This window comes from Chionomys nivalis, chromosome 9 (genome assembly GCF_950005125.1).
Source record: "Chionomys nivalis chromosome 9, mChiNiv1.1, whole genome shotgun sequence".
Classification (NCBI taxonomy): domain Eukaryota; kingdom Metazoa; phylum Chordata; class Mammalia; order Rodentia; family Cricetidae; genus Chionomys; species Chionomys nivalis.
This window is the reverse complement of record NC_080094.1, coordinates 48,336,657-48,357,549: the sequence shown is the minus strand read 5'-3', so window position 1 is coordinate 48,357,549 and position 20,893 is coordinate 48,336,657. Positions and strand designations below refer to the sequence as shown.

Genomic DNA, 20,893 nt, shown 5'->3' with positions numbered 1-20,893 from the left:
AACTTTCCACGCACACATGAACATACACACGCACATATATTGCTTCTCAAGAGGAAGAATCCACAGAGGTTGCAGTGTATAAGAGAATAGACCCGGGAGGCATTTTGTGGGCTCGGTAGATTAGGCTCTGTGTCACCCCCACGAAGGGTCACCAGTGACACTGACATAAGACAATGCATTGTACCCATGAAGAGGTGAAGCCTAAAGGTCTCTGAGGTCAGCTCTGCTTTTTAAAAAGCTCTTCTCGCCGGGCGGTGGTGGCGCACGCCTTTAATCCCAGCACTCGGGAGGCAGAGGCAGGCGGATCTCTGGGAGTTCGAGGCCAGCCTGGTCTACAAGAGCTAGTTCCAGGATAGGCACCAAAGCTACAGAGAAACCCTGTCTCGAAAAACCAAAAAAAAAAAAAAAAAAAAAAAAAAAAAAAGCTCTTCTCACCTGGAGTGGCGGCCAGTGCAAGCACTGGGCCTCTGAGCTATGTCGCCAGTCTTGACTTGGGATCTTCTGTCTCACCCTGCTGAGTGGCTGGGACTGTAAACCTGTCTAACCAGGTCCACCTTAACATTTACTTTCTAAAAACTTTTCTTCATACTATGACAAAAAAATAATAACAGTAATTGTACAATCTAATTATACAAATGCCAGGATGTTGACAAAGTCAGTAAACAATAAAAATGGAAAAATTGTAAGTTAACAAAATGAACTGATTAATGGGCCAAGAACAATCTGTAAAGAGGTATCTACTGGTGAGAAGCACATGGCTGTCTTAAACAATGTTGTGCCCAATATTGTTAACCCTAACTTAGATCGATGTATCAGTTTATGCATATATGCTTATACATATGTGTGGTATGCATGCATACATGTATGTCTGTTCATGTGGGCGGTGTATGTGTGTGAAAACACATGCATACAAGTATGTCTATGATGTAGAGGCTGGAGGTTGACATTGGATGTCTTCCGCCATTGCTCCCCAAATTATATATTGAGTCAAGGTCTCTCACTTGAGCCCAGAGATTGCCAGTTTGTCTAGTCTAGTGTTGAACTCCATTCCTTGAGTGTGTGTGTGTGTGTGTGTGTGTGTGTGTGACAGAGAGAGAGAAGCACCTTACCCATTAATCTATCTTCTAAGTCCTAGACCAGTGATCCCTAACCCTTATGGGCAATTAGAATCCTGGGAAGCTTTTAAGAATTCCTAGACTCCACCCACAGAGCTGTGATTCAATTGTTCCATTGGTTTCAATATTGATAGAGACACAGAAATTATCCTCAGTAAATCTGTATATGACACAATAGTAGAGGAGAGTTAATGACAGAGTCAATCCTTGTCACTAGCAATAAAAGCGGGGTCATTGTCGACAATCTCCAAAAGGGTGGCGCTCTCTCCCGTCCATTAATACTTCCTCTGCAGTCATGCTTTCTCTTCTACATCAAGCGAGACAAATAGCAGCTAGAATACTGTGCTTGACTCTGAAACACTCCACCAGAAGAAGTTCTAGAAAAGCACTCTTTGAGAGGAAATGGAATTCCAGGTGATTGTTCCGGAGCTCTGGTTTGAGCATTCATTCACAAGTTTCAGACAGAGTACCATGAGAAATGAGAGAAATATTTGCTCTGCTTTGACCCCCAAACAAAAAGCAAAATGGGTATCTGAAAGTACAGAGAGAATAACAAAGCAAATGAATATCAATTCATCTCGATTATTAGAAAGCAGTGAATCTATCCTGCTGGGTGTGGTGGTACATACCTGTAATAGGAGACAAGCAGACTGCTACAAGTTCAAGACCAGCCTAGTCTACATAATGAGTTCTAAGCCAACCTGGTATACCTAGTAACATCTAGGTCAAGCTAATCTAGGGTAGTCTGGTGTACACAGTGTGTGTTAGGCCAATCTAATCTAAATAGTTGAGTTCTAGGCCAGCCAAGGCTACCTAGTGAGACCTTGTCTCAAAAGAAACTTGTTTCCAGGAAATTGAATGTAACTGGAGATCATCACATTATATAAATTAAGTCACACTCAGATAAATGTTGTATGCTATATTCTCCATCATTTGTGCATCCTACATTTTATATAGACGTACAAAATCATTCACATAAATGTCATGGCGGTAGAAGTGACTGTCCAAGGAAGGGAGAAGACTAACCTGAGGGGTTGTGAGAGAGGGAAATGTAGAAACCATGGCAGGAAACACAGTCAACGTATGTTATGTGCTTGTATGAAAATGGCCTATAACACCTGGCAGCGAGCATAATATGTGTACAACAATTAAATACATTTTCCAGAGACAGTGAAGTGTTGGGGGACAGTGACTCCCTCTCCTCTAAAGGTTAGAAGCACAACTAGACATATAATTAGAATTCTGTAGGGAGAGTTAGCTGGGAAAGTTTTAAAAAATAATTCCACATTACACTTCTACAACTGAACAGAAGCTAACTTGATAGTAGTAGAAAATCCAGTCGAGTTTTTCCTTTCATATAAAGCAATCTTCCGGGGCTGGAGAGATGGCTCAGCAGTGATGATGGTGTACTGCTCTTACAGAGAACCTGAGCCTGGCTCCAGCCCCTGACGATTCAATCACTTCTCCCAGCCTCTCCCGGCACTTGCATCCATGTACCCACACAGAAGTACACAAAACTAAAACAAAAAGAAAACGTCTCACTTTTCATTGCTCACAGGTAATTAGCACGGAATGATGTTACCTCTTCTACATATCCCCATGGCACCTGGATAGCTACAGTTAGACTCGCAAGAAGTTTGCAATCAGGAAGGCATACATGAAACCAGAGACATCTGGGCTAGGGTACCAGCAGCTACAGATTCAAATCACCAATCCAGACATGTCAGTCCTCTGCTGTACAGACTTATATCCTCAAAGAACTCCCACTAATCAAACCAGAACATTCTTAAGATGCTCTGCACATACTTTCAGCTACTATGTCATGTAACAGTCATGTCACACAAAGACACATAACACACAAATCACTAAACCAACCCAGTTGTAAAGAATTGCAATTGAACTTTAATTCCTAAGTAGCTTATTTTGTCTATGAAAATAGATTATACTGGGGTGAAGGTTGGCAGTTGACTGACACTATAAACTCAGTATTGGCAAGCTGAGGCAAAAGGATTGCTGTGAGTTCGAAGGCAGCCTGGTCTACGAAGCTTAGCTCCAGGTCAGCCTGAGCTACAGAGTAAGACATTGTCTCAAGAAACAAAAACAGCAATAGTAACTTTTTAAAGTGTATTTTTAGTGTTCTCACTACCAAATGGTAAGTATATTAAGCAAGGTATATATTAATTAACTTGATTTAGCCGTTCTACAATTTAAATATATTTCAAAATATTTTATCATGAAATTTACAACTTTTATCTTTCAAAAAGGAGAAACATAATCACATGAAAAATACAACAAAAATCTGAGCATTGGTTTCATAACAGTGGACATAAATTAGATCCTATATTTTTGCACAAATAATTTGACTAACCTTCAATCTACAAAAGGTAAGATATGACAATTATTATGATTTTAGCAATCTAATCATAGAATCATATTGTTTGGACTGGTAACTAAAACTATAGAAATGTAATAAAAACCACTTGGTGACGGTTGGAAAGAGTGGTTTTCCGTTAGCTGAGAAATTGTTACTAAAGTTGCCCCGCTTGGTCCACATGATGATTTATGGGCCTATTTCATCAGACATTGACTGTAAAGGAAACCGAATTGTGGTTCTCCTCACTGGATCAGTTGCTTTTCTTCCTCTTGCATCTGTTCATTGGTTAAGTCTTAGCAGAAGTACATCCTGAAACAGCCAAATTATAACAGGGCTCCAAAATTCTACCATCAGGGATCCCTATCTCAATTCTTCTAATTCTAATTGTATATTATTTCAGTTCAAGGCTTCTAAAACACCAAGACAAAATAAAGTTTTTTCTCTCTTAGACTGTATTTTAGGTATGAACCTAGTGACGACAGTCGGTCTATATTGGCACTTATACATAAAAAGTAAGGAACTTCAGTCAAAAGTATCACTTTGCAGAACGGATGATTCATGGCTCACGCAGCCTGAAGTCTGCCTCCCTCCACGACACGAGCCAGGCAGAGCAGGTCCCGTGACATTGTTCCAGTTCACTATGGTTCCTCCGCACAATTGCCCAGTGGCTATCAGTGGGAAGAGTCAGAAATTCTCTTTACACATGACACATTACAGGGGCTGAGATAATCTTGAGCAAGTAGAATCCAAATATAATTGCTAATCATAAGAGTAGCATTTCCTGTAGATGTGACCAAACTCTGCTGGTCGGGTTCTATCAGCCAGTCTTGATCCAGGTCACACGGTTCAATTAGACCAGCAATCTCTATGTCAGTGGCAACCTGTGGGTCAAGACCCCTCTTAGAGGATGAATGACACTTCCACAGAAGTCACCTAAGACCATTGCAAAATGCAGGTATTTACACTATGTTTCCTAACAGTAGCAAAATTACAGTTATGAAGTATCATCAAAAATAATTCTATGGTTGGGAGTCACCACAACGTGAGGAACTGTATTTAAGGGTCACAGCATTAGGAAGGTTGAGAACCACCATTCTGTGTGATTGTGTGTGTGCTTTGAGATTTGCCAGTTAATTGGAAGAATGTGAATTTTGTGTGTATGCCTTCAAGATCTTTATCAGTGTACCCAAGTTTGTGTTTAGTACTGCAACTATACGCTTGGAGTGTTATGTTGGCCATCAGGAGTTCTTGGATCTTAGCAAACTGTGATGCAGGCCTGTGACATTTCCTGTGTATATGGAACTAGGTTAAATTTTATGTCCATTGTAATGTTGCTAACACTTGTTAGCACTACAGACTCTGGGTTTAAATAGTAATCTGAGTGTTTGGTCCTGTGAAGTTGCATCTTAATGTTTAATTTCTGGCCAATTATTCACACAAAGTTTCCTACTTTCCCAACATGTAGGGGAAGTTGCTATACCTATAAGGTGACAACCTATGTCTAGGCAATACGAAGTATACCCTAACGTTAGTGGTGGCTTTTCCTTCAGAATTCGGAAATGATATTTTACATGTTATGTAGAGTGTAATGGGTTATAAAAAGGGGAAAGATTAAAATCACCTTCTCAAGGTCTTCCAGCTACAATCAAAAGTGTTTCTCCATGGTTCTCAATCCCCTGAACCCACCTTTAGAACCAATCAGCCACCAATTTCCTGAGACGCTACCTTCCCCAGACTTCTATCATTCTCTCCTCTGTTCTCCTCAGCCATTGCTCTCTTCCCTTCTTGGGCTTCCTCCTTCCTGCCATCTCATCCGTGTCTGCCCCTCCCTACAGAGTCAGCCATCACCCCAACAGCTTCCACTTTCCTTTCGACATCTCGTAGCTCCTCCCAGATCTACAACTCTTGCCACACCCGGGTTCTGTTAGGTTCTAACTTGCCATTGCCATTTCGGTAATCATTCAGTCCATTTAACATGTAGGCCAAATAGAATACTATTTTATTTTGTGTCTCCCCAGCTCCTAGGAGCCTGTTAACCTCATGCACAAACCACGGGGGCTGCCCTTGCTTATGCAGCAATCCTGCCTCAGCCTAAGAGAACTGGGACAACAGGCATGCATCACCATGCCCAGCACCACACTCTGCTTCAAGCAACTACAGCTCACCAAAGTGAACTAAGCATGAATTCTTGAGAAAGAATAGACTTTATCATTCTCCCATGTCCACCAAGTGGTCAGAGCAGATGAAAGATATGTGTGAGAGAAAACACATAGTGCCGCGCTCTCAAGATGGGCCGACAAGGAAAGCTTTTTGTCATCATGAGATTCTGCAAAGGCTTGGATCCCTCTTCTAGCCCCAAGTAAAGCTAACATATTGTGCTGTGTGGTCACTCACCGCATACTGGAATTTCTCATTGTAGTCACGGTCATTGGCTTTTACCACCCGCTCTACTTCTAAAAGAGAAATCAGATATGGAATTCAATGTTAAACCCACAGAAACACAGCTTGTTAAAGTAACATCTCTGAGATTCCTTTGATTTTGAGTTCTTTTCTTTGAAATTGAAGGATATTAGTTTCTGTCTAACCTGAGCATTAGAAAGTTCTAAGTAGGGCTGGGGAAGTGGACTGGGGAAATAACTTACCAGATAAAAGGACCTTCACAATCAGGAGGTCCTGAATTTGAACCCCCAAACACATGTGAAAGCTGGACATACAACATAAGGCATCTATAATCCTAAAACTCCTACAGGGGGATGACAATGGAGACAAGGAACCCCTGGGTGCTCTCAGGCTGGCCAGCCTGGTGTAAGCAGATGAAAATCAGCAAAGACCCTGCCTCAAACAAGTGAAAGGGAGACCAGTGTCTGATTGTTCTGTTCTGTAACCTCTACATGGGCACTGCGGCATTGTGTGTCTGCATTCACACTCAAGAATGCACACACACACACACACAAGAATGTATGTGCTTGTACACACACATTTTTAAAAGTTAAAATAAAGTCTCAAAAAGCTATAATGTTTTTCATTATCTCTTTAATGAAATCCATAAAATAAAACATTGTATTTCTCTAGTTTGTACAGCCATCCAGTTCCGCAAAGACCATTTCCCTTAACTTCATGTCATTTGTGAAAGAGAAAGACCCACTAAAGGCCAAACTTACCTTGAAAATTATTTTTTCTTTTCACAAAAAAAGAACACAAAATATAACAAAGGCAAATAAAATCATATAGAATGGGTCATTTAAGTCACTGACCTTAGGCTTTATGGCCACAGACCCAAAGGTGGCATTTCTAAAAGGCAAATCATATAATTAAGGGCCTTCAATAGACAAGCCAATAAGTTAATCTCTTACAAAAGGAAATGTATATACCAGCACACATAATTAAAAAAGACAAGCCCAAATTTTGTGAAATATATTATATTAATATATTAATAGAGTTAGGCCTAGATCTTGGACCATGGTCTTACCATAACAAAAGCTTGCCACTCCTGGTCTTGTTAGAAGCAGCCACAGTTGAGCAGATTAACCTTGGGTTTACAATAAAGACTGTACCAACGATTTGCATAAAGGTTTTCATATGACAATGAAAAAAGATGGGAAAAATTCTAGAGTCTTATATTGGCATTGGGAATATCAACAAAACCCTCTACAGAGGGCATAAGTGAAGCCTTCAGGTAGACACTACATTGGGACAGCATTCAGCCCGTTATGAAGCTGAACACTGCAATGTGTCCTCCGAGGGAACTGATGCTAATGAATACAGATGCAGAGCCAACCACCTGCTAGAGATGTTGTCAGAAGGAGAGATAGGGCACTGAATAAACTCAGATTCAACCTTTGACCTTTAAAAAACTATGGTCAAAAAATAAAGTCTTAGTAGTAAGATATAGAATGTTCATTGAAATAACAACTGCATAGTTGATGTCATTGACTGACCAGAGATGAAATGAAAGAGTAAAACTCTCTGTGGTGCTTTAAATAAGAATGACCCCCATTGGCTCATATATACGAATGGTTAGTCATCAGGAGGAGCACTGCTTGAGAAGGATCAGGAGGTGTGGCCTTGTTGAAGGAAATATGTCAGTGGGAGTGGGCTTTAAGCCTTCAAAAGTCTAAGGTAGGCCCAGTGGCTCTCTCTTCCTCCTGCCTATGGATCTGGATGTGGAACTCTCAGCTCCTTAACCCCGTCTCAAGTCTGCCTGTGTGCTGCCATGCTCCGTGGACTAACCCTCTGAAGCCAGCCCCACTTAGATGCTGTCCTTTATAAAAGCTGCTGTGGTCACGGTGTCTCTTTCCAGCCATAGAACCCTGGCCAGGACACTGTGTGAACACGGAATGCCATTGCTATCGCAAACTGAGCGCCCCTGAAATTCTGAAGCACCAAGGGCTCTAAAATCTCAAACTGCTTGAGTACTGACATGATATTTAAGAGTTTCAGAGCTTTGGAGAATCTCAGATATTTTTTGCATTTACAGGATAAGAGTACTCAACCAGAAAATATCTATGTAAATATTCCAAAATCTAAAATTTTTCATTTTATTAAAAACTAAAAAACAGAAAAACTAAGCCCCAGAAAAACTCTGGCCCCAGTTATCTCAGAAAAGCTATATTCAACCTATTTTCAGGAGAAGGATAATTAAAACACACATGCAAGCCAAAAAGTACATTTTCTGCTATCTTGACCAAACTCATTTGTCTTGTATGGATGCAGTTTCAAGTATTTGTGTGTTCATCCAATAAAACACTGCTTTGAAATGAAAAAAAAATGAGGAACAAACCACAGATAGACATACAGTGAAATTTTCACACTAAGCAGAAGACTCACAATGAAAGAATATTGCTGTATTATTTCATTTATATTTATCTTAACATAGCAATAGTAAACTGGCAGAGATCAGAAGGTGGCCAGGGATTCCAAGAGGGTGAGCCCAGCAACACAAGGGACTTGATGAGATGATAGAAATTTCCGTATTTTATTTCATGTGCCCTTGGGAATTGAATGGGTATAAACAATTGTTGAAGCTTTTTTGAGCTTTAAACCAATGTATGTGTTCTCTGACTAAACCAAGCCTCCAATATAAAATAGCATTACAGTCCCTATTGTTTTGTGTTATCTGAAAAACTCAATCCTTACCAGGCAGCTTCTTCTTACTGAAGAACATCATCCCCCTGAGTTTTTACCACGTCACAAGCGCTGGCCTATATGTTTTTAAAAAGAGAAACACGTGTTAGTATTTGAAAGATGCTCAGTATCTTTACATTCACCCTCTTTGGCTGTCTTCCTACACAAATGTAGATGACAAGTTGCTGATATAATAAAGAACAATAAGTTTAGTTTAACGTGCTTAACAATGATCCTGTGCCATAAAAGTGCATGCTTGTATTATAAATGTATCAGAGATGGGAAAACCATACTTCAAAGTAAAGGCTTTAGGAGCAAGGCTTCTCCTTGATCTGCTGCCCTCTCAGTTCTCATCCCTCACCTCCTCTTCCCTACAGTCCAAAGAAGACTTGGAGGTTAAAATTCATCCTTCCTAAGACAGGTCACAGAACCCAGAGCTCCTTCCTCCCAAATCTAGCCAGAAAAGCTAAATGACTGTCCCTAAACACCTCCAATCATATTTCTGTATAGAACTGTCTGTGAAGAAATCCTCTGATATATTTTTTAACTAAAGGTTATAAGACCCCCACCCCCGTTCCATAAAGGGTCCAACCCCACACCCCAGTGGGAAAAAACATCACAAATGAAGACTAAGAAAAATCTGGGCAGACGGGTCTCGTGAGCATTCTCCACTTCAGAGCCTTTGGTGGCCCAGACCTTTTCTGTCCCATCACAGACCACATGACTCTCTCTGTTTCACTGAAGCTGCCCGTGAAAATGGATGGTTCACCCTGGATCTTTCTTTGGATCTTCATCCTAAAGGATCCAGTGTCATTTGTAACACCACCAAAGTTCACAGCATTTTCTCAGTCCTGTTAATTTGCCTTATTGTCAGTTTTTCCCAGCAGATTCAAATACATTACTTCATGGTGAAACTTGGAACTTCCCGGTAAAGACTTTATGGCAACCCCAGGTAAGCATATATGTGCACTGGATTTGGTGTTAAGTTTGAATCAACTCTTCTAGTTCATCCCAAACACTAGCAGTTAGAATCTCTTGGGGCTGCGCAAGCATCTGCCTTTCACTTGAATGTACTTGATAATTCCCCCCCAAACACACAAAGCCTGAGCTGGTAACCATGAATGTGGGAGCGACATATAACAGGGAATTGTTGATCAGCCTGCAACTAAACACAATCCAAAATGTTCCACTCACTTATTTATAGATATGGCCTTCTCCTGGCTGTTACCCAAAACACTAATAAAATAATACCATCATTACCTTTTTACCACGAGCAAATGCACTGATTACACACAACATTCATATCCCATGGAAATGAGCACATGCTACTTTGCAAACACATAGCAGAGCAAGCACACATATGGAACTGGTGGCATTCTTTTGATTAGAAAGAAAAAATTATATATCTACTTCCTGTTCAGAGATGTTAAATGCAGAAGGCACTAAGTGTACTCAAAGAAATATTGTGTGGGCAGCCACCCAGACACCAGATAAGGGGAAGAATGGTGCATTTGGCTTAGCCATTCCAAGAAAGGACATTTAAGAGGAAGTTCATCAACACCCACTGTTCTAATATGGATCCTTTGGTGTCCAAAACGCCGGAAACCATCAGTTTGTCTTCCTGTTACCATCCTTGGGCGTGCCTGACAAAAAGGCACTGACAGTAGGAGTCTAGACCTCCCTGGTGCCCAGACTCCAAACCTGATGAGCTTAGAGGAAGGTTGGTTATTGCTGCCGTGTGCTCTCAGAAGCAGAAGTAGTTCTCAAGTTTAACCTATTAGAAACACCCCCGTTCCTTCCTGTCCACCTTCCAGTCCATCGGCTACAAGGCTGCCCAAACCATCCCTCCAAAGGCCTCTCACTGCCCAGTCCCTGTCTAGGCAGTGGGGTCACGTAGGACATTTTTGCTGACCATGGATCATTCTTCCCTGTGCATACATATGCTCACAGGTCTGGTCCAGACTTGGGACGCTATAGGCCAGAGTCCACGTCAAAACTACAGACATCTTCCTTAAAAGGGAATGACATCACATCGTGTCATGACCCAGCTAAGGAACCCAGAACACCTCTCCTTCCCTTCTCCACTGCCCCCATATCTCTGTTCACTTCTCGCGTCTACACCAGAAATATTCAGTTTAGCCTTTTGCCATTTGGGGACCTTTACCAATCCTCTTACCTATATCTATAACCATCTGGGGACCTTTACCAATCCTCTTACCTATATCTGTAACCATGGAACCACAGTCCCACCCCATACCAATTCATACGGCATTTCCTCCAAGAGGCCTTCAGTGACTTCTGACATCAAAGATGGGGACCACTTCCTATGTGTTCCACAAAACCTGGTACTGTTCACCTCAGAGTCGATGGTACTCTAGACTCTATTTGTCTATTATATTGGTCTTCTCCTAGTGGGATAGGAACGTCCTCATCCGATCCCTGGTTGCATCCCTGCCATCTGACATGTGTCTGGCTCACAGCGCTACCCCATGTGTTTATTAAGTATGAATGAATGAGGATTTCTGTGTCCCTAGGGAATGGAGCTAAAAGACCCTCCTCTCTTAGTGACAGTCCTTTCTAAGACTCAAGCATCAGAACAGCTTTGACCTGCCATCCCTGTTTGGGGGTACCTAAGTTTTAGGGGTATTTCCTCTCTCTTGCTGCCCTCTATCCCTCTATACACCACCATCTCCTTAACATCCTTAATGCGGATGAGGAAGAACACTTAAGAACAAGCATTTAGTCTTACAGCAAATTGAAGAGCAGCAGAAGGAAGGGAGAAGTGGCCAGGTCTCGGAGCTGAAATGGGAACTGCAGCTAAAAGAAGACTCATAGGCCGAGTATTTGTATTGGTCATATTTGTTCTTTGACAGCTGCATAAATGTGTGTAGTGCATTTGGTTGACTCACACCCGCAACCTTCCCTTATCTCCTTCTCAGCTCTGCCTCCCTCTCTTTCACCCTCCTCCCCTCCTTCTCACCTCTGCCTTCCTCCCTTTCTCCCTCCTCCCGTCCTCCTCATCTCTACCTTCCTCCCTTTCCTCCTCCCCTCCTCCCCTCCCCCTCCTACCCTCCTACCCTCCTACCCTCCTCCCCTCCCTTTCACAGTCAAGTCTCCTTGGTGTCTTGAGACTCTGGTTTTAACCAAGGCACCTGTGCAGCCACAGGCTCAGCACTATGTGTTGCCGCCTGCTGGTCTCACTGTTGGGTACACAACTGAAGGCATCCCAGAGTCAGTCCAGTTTCCAATAGGATACAAAGGATTTTTTTTTATGTAAGTCTTTCCATTGAAAAAATATCAGACAAAAGCAGTGCTAACCCATGAAGGACTCTCTTCTTATTTCCTTAGTTATTTATTTATCTATTTATCAATTTTGATACAGGGCCTGAAGATTTCGCAGATCTGCTATATCTTGCAGGCTATCCTCAACTCAGGGCAGTCCTCCTGCCTCAGCATCCTGGTTGCTGGGATTACAGGTATTTCTACCATATACAGCTTTTTCATCATCTCTTCTTTGTTTCACATGGTAGTCACCAAAAAGGAATCAGAGAAGAGATTAAATGGTGTTAGCGGGGAGAGATATAAAGCCTATGAGGATGACATCTGGGGCTTCTGGTGGCCCCATCTGGCCAGAGAGAGACTAATCAACAAGTCTAAGCCAACTTGTTAAGACATGAAAATTCTCTTTGGGGACTATATAAACATATTCTGTTTTCACGGGAACAAAATCCCTTATTGGTTTGTTAGATGGGGCTGAGAGAACGGCACTAACTGATAACCAGTGTTAAAGATGAAGCTAAATGGACTCATGGACTGTCAAGGAAACCATGGTAAAACAGCCATGTAACTCCTCTCTTACTTTAGATCTCTCTGCAAGACGATAGGGCTTAAAAGAATGCCATATCCCTCCTAGAATTTCATTATTTCATACCACTCTTACGTTTTTTCTTTCAGCTTCTCACTACTACTTTCCAAAGTGTCTTTGAAACCATTTATTTTGAAGATACCAAATAAATTCATTTTAACTTTAAACATTTTCACTTTTATAGAAATATTCTCTGTTCAATAACTCAGAATATAATATCATTGGTGTGTGAATTAAACTACTTCTGTATAATTTCTAGAAACTTTTTCCTCAATAACAATCTTACTCAAAGGTTTTCTAATCTCTTAAACATAATAAGAGCCGGGCAGTAGTGGCACACACCTTTAATCCCAGCACTCGGGAGGCAGAGGCAGGCGGATCTCTGTGAGTTCGAGCCCAGCCTGGTCTACAAGAGCTAGTTCTGGAACAGCCCCTCACACACACACACACCCAAAACAAAAGCAAAAACAAAACAAAACATTATAATGAGAAAAGACAGAATTTACCTTAAAGCCCCTGTTCCCACCCATCCGATCTTTTCCTTGTAACAGTGGTCATGCAAGCATATTTTATGGAAGATTGAGATCAGTGCATCAGATTTCTGTCAACTTGAAGGAAATAAGATCTCCCTCAATAGTGTATTATAATTCCTATAATACTCTTTTTATTCCTCACCAAATGTGCTCATCCTAACATGTTCTTCCTCATCTGGGGTAAGGGTGTCAGGAGAGAGTGGTGTATAAAAGGATGGAGGCCAACAAGAGAGATGAAACACCCTCATTCTCTCTTCTTTTCTTTTTTTTTTCTTGAGATAGGGTTTCTCTGTGGCTATGTAGCCTATCCTGGAACTAGCTCTTGTAGACCAGGCTGACCTCGAACTAATAAAAATTTACCTGTCTCTGCCTCCCGGATTCTGGGATTAAAGGAGTGCACCACCACCACCCAGCTTCATTCTCTTTTCATAATATGTAAATGTTTGGGGGGGTGTTGTGTGTGTGTTCACACACACGCACGTGAATGTAGCTTGGTGCACATGTGGATGTCAGAGGACAACCTCTGATGTTGATCCTGGCCTTCTGCCTTGACTGATGCAGAGACTCACCACTCACTGTATCGACTATGCTAGCTAGCCTGCAGACTGCCAGAAAGTCTTCACCTCCTGTCTTCCCATAGGAACGCTGCCACCCCAGGCTCTCCGGGAGTTCTGAGGAACCAAACTCATGTCCCTTTGCTTACACAGCAAGCGCTTTACCCGCTGAGCCCTCAAGCCAGTCCTAGGCCTTTCCATTTTTGCACAGTCATCAACCCTCCAGAATAGCACACATGGCAATTGTTCCACCTCAGAGGGTGTCAGAGAAGAGAAGAGGTCATCTTGTTTTGAACTTTGGATCCCTGGAGGTCTGAGGGACAGAAGTTTGTGAGACATAGACTCTAGCCCTCAAAGTAGGGACTTGGAATTCTGAAATCGAGCCATTTAGAAAGTACTGAAGTAAATGAGAGTCACATAAATATGTTCCCCCTTTTAAAAACCATAAATCATAGAAATAAAATATATTTTACTGAGGGATAGGTCATAGCTTTCCCTTGGCTTCATCTCGTGCAAAGGATCGATATAGTGTTTTCTCCTGCAGAAGTTCTAGGAACATAGAAATGATTTATAAATAGACAATAGATAAAAGATTAATATAGATAAATACCCCAATAGATACCAATATATAAGTATATGATCAATAGATAGATGATATATATAGATAGATGACTAATAGAGGTAGGTAGGTAGATAGAAGATGGATATTGACAGCTAATTCAAATAGATAAATAGAAGATAGATAGTAGACAGAAGGTTGATTATCAGTAAATATGTACATGTATATAAGTGAAAAAATTAATAGGAAAATAGAGAAGAAAGGTAACATATATATATATATATTCATTTAAAAATTAAATAAGTATAATTTTTTAAAACTCAAAGTTTTACTTCCAAAAAAGAGTTTCTCTCTTTGACCCACGCTTTTTGTACCCTGAGCTTTTCCTCCAGCCCTTTTCTTTCCAGTCCAAGTTCAGGTATGAATCAGAGAAATAATTTTTCTAAAGAAACAAACGGCAAAGTCAAAGGGGGATGCCAACTGGTACAGAGGAAATAAGAACTTCTTGACTGAAACGATGACCAAACAAGACACCTAGGAAACCCCGTGTGGAAGGAGGGTTCCTTGTCCATGTTGCTACTGGACAAAAAGGTCTCCCCTCAAGATGAAAATGGGAACACCTGGGTACAGGTGCCTAGGTGCTTTAAGCTGAGGATTAAACTGGAAATTCCTTCTAATGATGGGCACCCATTCGGCAATTAGGTTATTACAGACAATTCCCCCTGCTCCAATTCCACACTCACCGAGCAACCTGCTAGCAATAAATTGCTTTCCCACAGAAGCCTCCCTACAGGGAAAGATCACACCAGTCCTGCTAAAGTGAACATCTGGTCCTCTCCATGGCTGTGTTACATGTTTTAAACTGGTAAATTGCCACACTTGCTGTGGCTTCCATGTCCTGAATTTGTGTTTGTCTGCCCCAGAAATATAAAGCTGCTTCTGGTGTCCTGTTAAAGTGCTGTCCAAAGTCCCCAAGACAAAAGGTCTTTTCTGCCCATAGACTGCCAGGCTGTTTGGAGCCAGGAGCAGGGCGGTTAGAAGTCTGTCCTCTGGGCCTCCTGCTTTTCCTACCATGTGACTCCAGAGCCAAGCGTGAATCTCTGTAAGCCTTGGTCAGACCCACCTTGACTACAGAACAAGTTGCTCTGAGCAGCTTCATTCCTAAAATCCAACCTCTGAGTCTGGAACATGGATACCGTGATGGCTTCCTCTAGCCACTGTATTTTGTTAACACGCAGTGCCCAGCCCATATGTGTGCCCCTCCCACTTACTCCTTGCCAGCCCACTCCTCTCTCTCCCCCTTCCTCTCTTCTTTCCAATATCGCAATTTCTCTCTACTTGTTTTCCTAGGTTTTCTTCTCCTCAGGTGGTTTGTGTCCCAGGTGTGTGCTTAGGCGAACCTTGAAAATCCACCTGCAGAAGCAACAAGGCCTGAAGTTGGAAAACCAGGAGGTTGGGTGAAGGAACAGCCCTTTCTTCTCACTGTCTCCCATCGTCCTCACTCACTGTCCCTTTCCTCCCTCGGGTCCCAGGCTCCCGGAGCTGAGAAGCAAAAGTCCTGCAGATCCTCAATCCTGTAGAAAGGAGGCCTGGCCCTCAAACTATAGTCAACCTTGCCTGCCAGCTCAATGCCAGACCTCTGAGGGACAGATATACTTTAAGATCCTTAAGAAGAGAAATCCTAATGAACCTTAGCCATGGGAGATGAGACCAGAGAGGAAGGGAAACACCAGGCTTCTGGTCTGCATGAGTTTAACTGAGTGTCAGAAAGGTGGAAGGTATGGAGGACGCATAGGTCACATTCAGAGACAGCTATCTCCAGCCACAGGGCTTGTAAGTTTCACATGGTATACTAACATAGGGGTAAAAAAGCCTAAGCCTACCTCTGTCTGTATGTGTATGTGCGTACACATGTGTGTGTGCGCGTACGTGCATGTGTATATGAAGTGATGGCTATTACAGACAAACTTATGTTAGTTAGCAACTACGTCTAACTACCACCCTCAACTGTAAATTCTTTTTTTTCTTACATAACATCTATCTCTATTTTCATCTGCCTCAGCTCTGTAGTCACTCTTCCCAAGATCCTTCTGTGTGTTCACCTGTTCCTATCCTTCCCCACACTGTGAATTTCTGGAGCAAGTTCTTCCTGTGTCTCTCATGGCCAGTCCAAGGTTGGCTGATGGGCCATGTTCAGAGACAAATGAAGAAGTACTGGAGGTTAGGGGTTCACAGGACCAAATACTGACGCCAGTACAGGTGGAGAAAGAGGGAAACGAGAAGGGGAAGGAAGGTGACTAAGCCAGGGAGGCACATCTGGAGGAGACAGGACCAGGGGAGGAGCAGGAAAGCATACAGAGAGAGAGGCAGAAGAACAGGACAGGCTAGGAGGAGAGGGAAAGAGGCGAGGACACAGTGGGGGGTGAACAGAGAGAAGAAAAGATTTAATATTTATGGATTGGTAATGTCTGCATGCTTAATACAATATAAACAGACTTCATGTCTCCTGATATATATTAGATAGAAAGAAATACTCACTGGGTACTTGACCTAAGGCTAAGCCCTTGGTGTATATAATTTCATTCCATTCTCGCCAGAACTCTAAAGACAGCAGCCATCATTATCCCCATTTTATATATGAAATGACACAATAGCGTACGTTCAAGAACCTGTGGTTGGCTCTGCCAGTAACAGACAGGAGAGACCTATGAAAATGGAATGGTTGAACTCCAGCCCCAACTCGTCAGAGTTCTTTGTTGTTGTTCTCTAGGTCTCCTTATGCTGGTCCACTATATACATTTTTATTCACTTTTAAGAATTTTTAAAATTTTGTGTGTGAGTATTCCCCTGCATTTATGTATGTGTGACACTTGTGTGCCCAGTACCTATGGAGACCACCAAGGTGACAGACAGGCCTTGTCTATGATGATAGGTGTCAAGGGAGAAGGAGAACATGGACCAGCAGAAGAAGAATTACAAAAGAACGATAATAATTCAGTCGGATTACATCAGCCTCTTGGTCTTCTTCGAAGCCCAATAGAAGGTGCAAAGCCAAAGTGCAGACTTAGGAGGGGCAGCATATGAGCAAGTGTTGAAGCCGCAGAGGCGGATGATCTCGCAGAGGTGGGACGGTCTCGCCGAGGAAGAGTCAGAAGAAAGAGGAGCAAGGAAAGACCAGCAGCTGAGAATGCACCAATCAAAGAGCAAGGATACAGCAAAGGGAAGATTTGGCCTTCAAAGATGGTCTAGGAAGGGCTACTGAAACGAACCAGTGTTCTCCCACTACACTCTTCTCTGAGCCCAGCAAGAGACAGGCCAGCACTCAGCACACTGCAGCCAAATAAATGCAAGCAGAGAGGAAAAGGGAGGGGGGCCTCAGAGTAAGGGAAAAAGCTGTTTCCAGAGGCACAGGTTGCTCAGAATAGTTAATATTCACTTACAAATGTATTTATTAACATCGAAAATACTTAAGATGACTCAGAAGTTATTTTTTCTGCCAGCCTTCTAGGGGAAATCCTTAGACAACACCACCTTTGAATTCCAGTGTCACACAAGAGTGCCTGGAGTGTGTGATTGATTCTGAAGCTGAGACTAGAGGTAAAGGGAGGGAGGGAGGAGGGAGGGAGGGAGGATGGAGGGAGGGAGGGAGGGAGAAAGGGAGAAAGACGGAAAAGGAGAAAATGTTTTACTTCAAATATTAATCATCTGCTAATGAACATTTCCATGTGGCTGTGCATGAACAAAACCACTCCTGTGCTCAAGCACACACACCCGGTCTCCCAAGGGACAAATACCACTCATTCTATTTTTAAAGATTTATTCATACACTACCAAGCGATATAAAAACACATTAGGAAATAAAGGCTGCTCAGAAACTCTCTGCGTTTTCATCTCCAGTGGAGGCTGACCCGCAGCCACATCTAAGAAGAGCAGGTTCATGAGCGCAGGTATTTGTACCCCACATGATCTCCTCTATTTCCTCATTCTTTTCTTGAAATACTTCAGTACCCAATTAGCTTTTCTCAGCACTTTCTTTCTTCTTCAAACAGCTCACTGGTAACCTGAGACCTGAAATGCTCCCACGTCCATGAGCTAAACAACAAAACAGCTAAAAGCTAAACAACTTTTCTCTTCAAACAGATCCTAGCCCTGAAAATCTGTCCCTGGAGCTTCAGAAACACAGGCCCGTGGGAACCACACATCTGTAGCATGAATTCATCATAGAATAAATTGGACCTCGAGCTGTACAGATGAAAACCTGCTACCAAGCACTCCAAACCCAAGATGTTCTTTCTGCTGCTCTCTTCTGACACTTCAGATGTGATGCTCACAGAATAAAAAGCTGAAACTTCAAGCATAAAGAAAAGAAAATGTCCTATCTCCTATCTACAACTAATTTCCCCAAAAAACATTTTTAGGACAAGACAAATAACACACAATATTTCCTAAGCCTCAACCACATAGACAAAAACAGTAAAACAAACAGGAATTTGGAAGAAAGTCTCAACTAGTCCAGAGCAAAACTCCTCTTGATCTCCTTAACCACAGAATGGTCCCCACCTACTCACCTCAACCTGGACCCAACCTTCTCCCATAAGAAAGGATTCTCCCAGCAATGCAGATAGGTCAACTAGGTATCCATTAGGAGAGCACACCAGTGCAAGAGCATGGGTGTGCTGAAAGCTCCAGTGCCTACAGAAAACACACTCTCTGCGGCATTCTAGAAAGCTCAACCCACAGAAAGAAAAAACAAAACCCTTGACCACTTACCACCACCACAACCGAAAACTGCTGGGTAGCAACCGAATCAACAGTCTTCAGGAAAGGATGCTGTCACGTCAAGAGGGCAGCTTCCCCAGCTGCAGGGCAAATAGGGGCGAGAGCCCTCCTTGGAAAGAGTCTGAGCTCTGAGGAGCATCTCCTCCTACTGTTGTCTGCTACCACAGCCAGGCAAAACTGGTTAAAACAAAAGGGGACTCCCGAGAGACTGGCGGGAGGATGGCTTCCTCTGTGGGAAGCAGCGACTCAAGGTGGGAGTGAGCCAGGCACGCCAGCTACCTGTCTGCTCGCCAAACTTCTAGCAGCCCTGGACAGAGGAAGCTAAGCCAGCAGCTTTGGAGTGCCCACCTGTTTTCCCAGAGTTTAAAGAACCAGCAGTGGGAGCTAACTCATCACAAAGGGAGTTGGGCTCTCTCAGGGAGGAAACCTAAGCAAGCACAAGCAATATCTAAGGCTCAGTGCAATACTTCTTCTTTCCCAACATCCTTAATTTCAATGCAGACGACTCCAGCATTATTAACCCTTTCATCTGTTTCACAGGGCATAGATCTTAATGTTTCAGTTTGGAATCATTTTTTGAGGGATTCAGGTTTCTTAAGTAGAATTAATGAAAACGATATTTCAGGGGTTTTGGTTTCTTTTTTTCTTTTCACCAGAGAGCTCTCCTGCTCACGGAGATCCACCTACCTCTACTTCCTGAGGACTGAGATCAAAAGTGTGCACCACCATACCTGACAGTATATGACTGTCTTTTTTTACATAATTTTGTAAATTGCATACACGAGTTGTATTGTATCATCTTCACCCCTCCCTCTCTCCCTCTGTACTCCCCACTCTTTCTCAAGTTCATAATCTCTTCTTCCTTAATTATTATTGATTATCATTGTTGTGCATGTGTGAGTGTGTATGTGTGTGTTAACACAACCTACTGAATCTACTTATTGTTGCTCATATGTGTTTGTGTTTAGGACTGACCACTTGGGACTAGATAACCTATCAGGGAACCTGTCCCTGGAGAAGGCAGAATCTTCGTCTCTCATCAGCCGTTAATTGTCGGGAGCTCTTTATCTAGAGGAGGGGTATTGTGATATTCTCCCAGCCACGCTGGTGTCTCAACTATTGTTGCCATTGTGCAGGTCTTACTTAGGCAGCCATATTAAGATTTCATGGGTGCATCTTCCCTGTCATGTGTAGAAGACACAATTTTGCAGCAGCTGTCCTGGCCCTCTGGCTCTTACGATCTTCCCACTCCTCTTCTGCAGTCTTCCCCGGGCCGTAGTGTAAAGATTGTTTTGCTGATGTCTCAATTAGGTTGGGCACCACACATTCAGTTTTCTGCATTTGGACCAGTTGTGGATTTCTGTGGTGGCTTTCATCTGCTGGGGGAAGAAAGGTGTGTTTTGATGAGATACGAGAGCTACATTTGTCGTGGATATAAGGATGCATTTTTAGAATGCAGTTGGGAATTACATTGGTTTTGGAATATGGCATCAGTAGGTTCTCCTCTAGGGCCCATGACCTCACCAGTCATGGGTAATCAGCTAGGCTTACAGTACCAGGCATGGATTCCTTCCTACTGAGTGATCCTTAAGTCCAAGTAGATGGCTATTGTTTATGTCCAAGATACAAGCGGCACTGCTGTACCATTGGGTATACCTGTCACGATGGTCTAGTCTTACGGTTCCTAGGCTTTACAACTAGATAAGAGAATTAATTGCTTTTCTCATGTGGCATCTTGCACAGCATCTTTGTCTGCTATGAGAGCTGGTCCTCAGGGAGGAAGCTTCCAAGTCAGCTCCAGCTTGATGCCTCCAAGTTCTGGTTGTGACATGTGTGATGTCTTCAGACCTTATTGCTCGAGCTGCTTTTAAGGGATGGGGTGAGGGAGGGGATGTGGTTTCTTTTCATCATGCCTTAAGACATTCAAGAAGTGTCCCAGAGGTTGCATCATATTTGCCAGGTAAGCACTGGAACCAAGAATTGTAACATG

At 42.6% G+C, this 20,893-nt stretch overlaps 1 protein-coding gene across 4 annotated transcripts in view; it reads right to left on the bottom strand.

Annotated features, from left to right (window-relative positions):
- Window positions 1-19,306, bottom strand: part of Atp8b4 (ATPase phospholipid transporting 8B4 (putative)) — a 162,453-nt gene extending 143,147 nt beyond the window's left edge. For 3 of the 4 annotated variants that reach the window (XM_057780833.1, XM_057780835.1, XM_057780836.1), the window contains exons 1-3: window positions 18,895-19,306; window positions 8,626-8,690; window positions 5,884-5,942 (exon numbers count right to left, since the gene is read on the bottom strand). In XM_057780833.1, the coding sequence (XP_057636816.1) occupies window positions 5,884-5,942; window positions 8,626-8,656 (90 nt within the window). In that variant the 5' untranslated portion in view covers window positions 8,657-8,690; window positions 18,895-19,306. Of the gene's footprint in view, window positions 1-5,883; window positions 5,943-8,625; window positions 8,691-18,692; window positions 18,715-18,894 lie in introns of those variants that run through there. The other variant, XM_057780834.1, reaches the window with a different exon arrangement.
- Window positions 19,307-20,893: the final 1,587 nt, after the last annotated feature.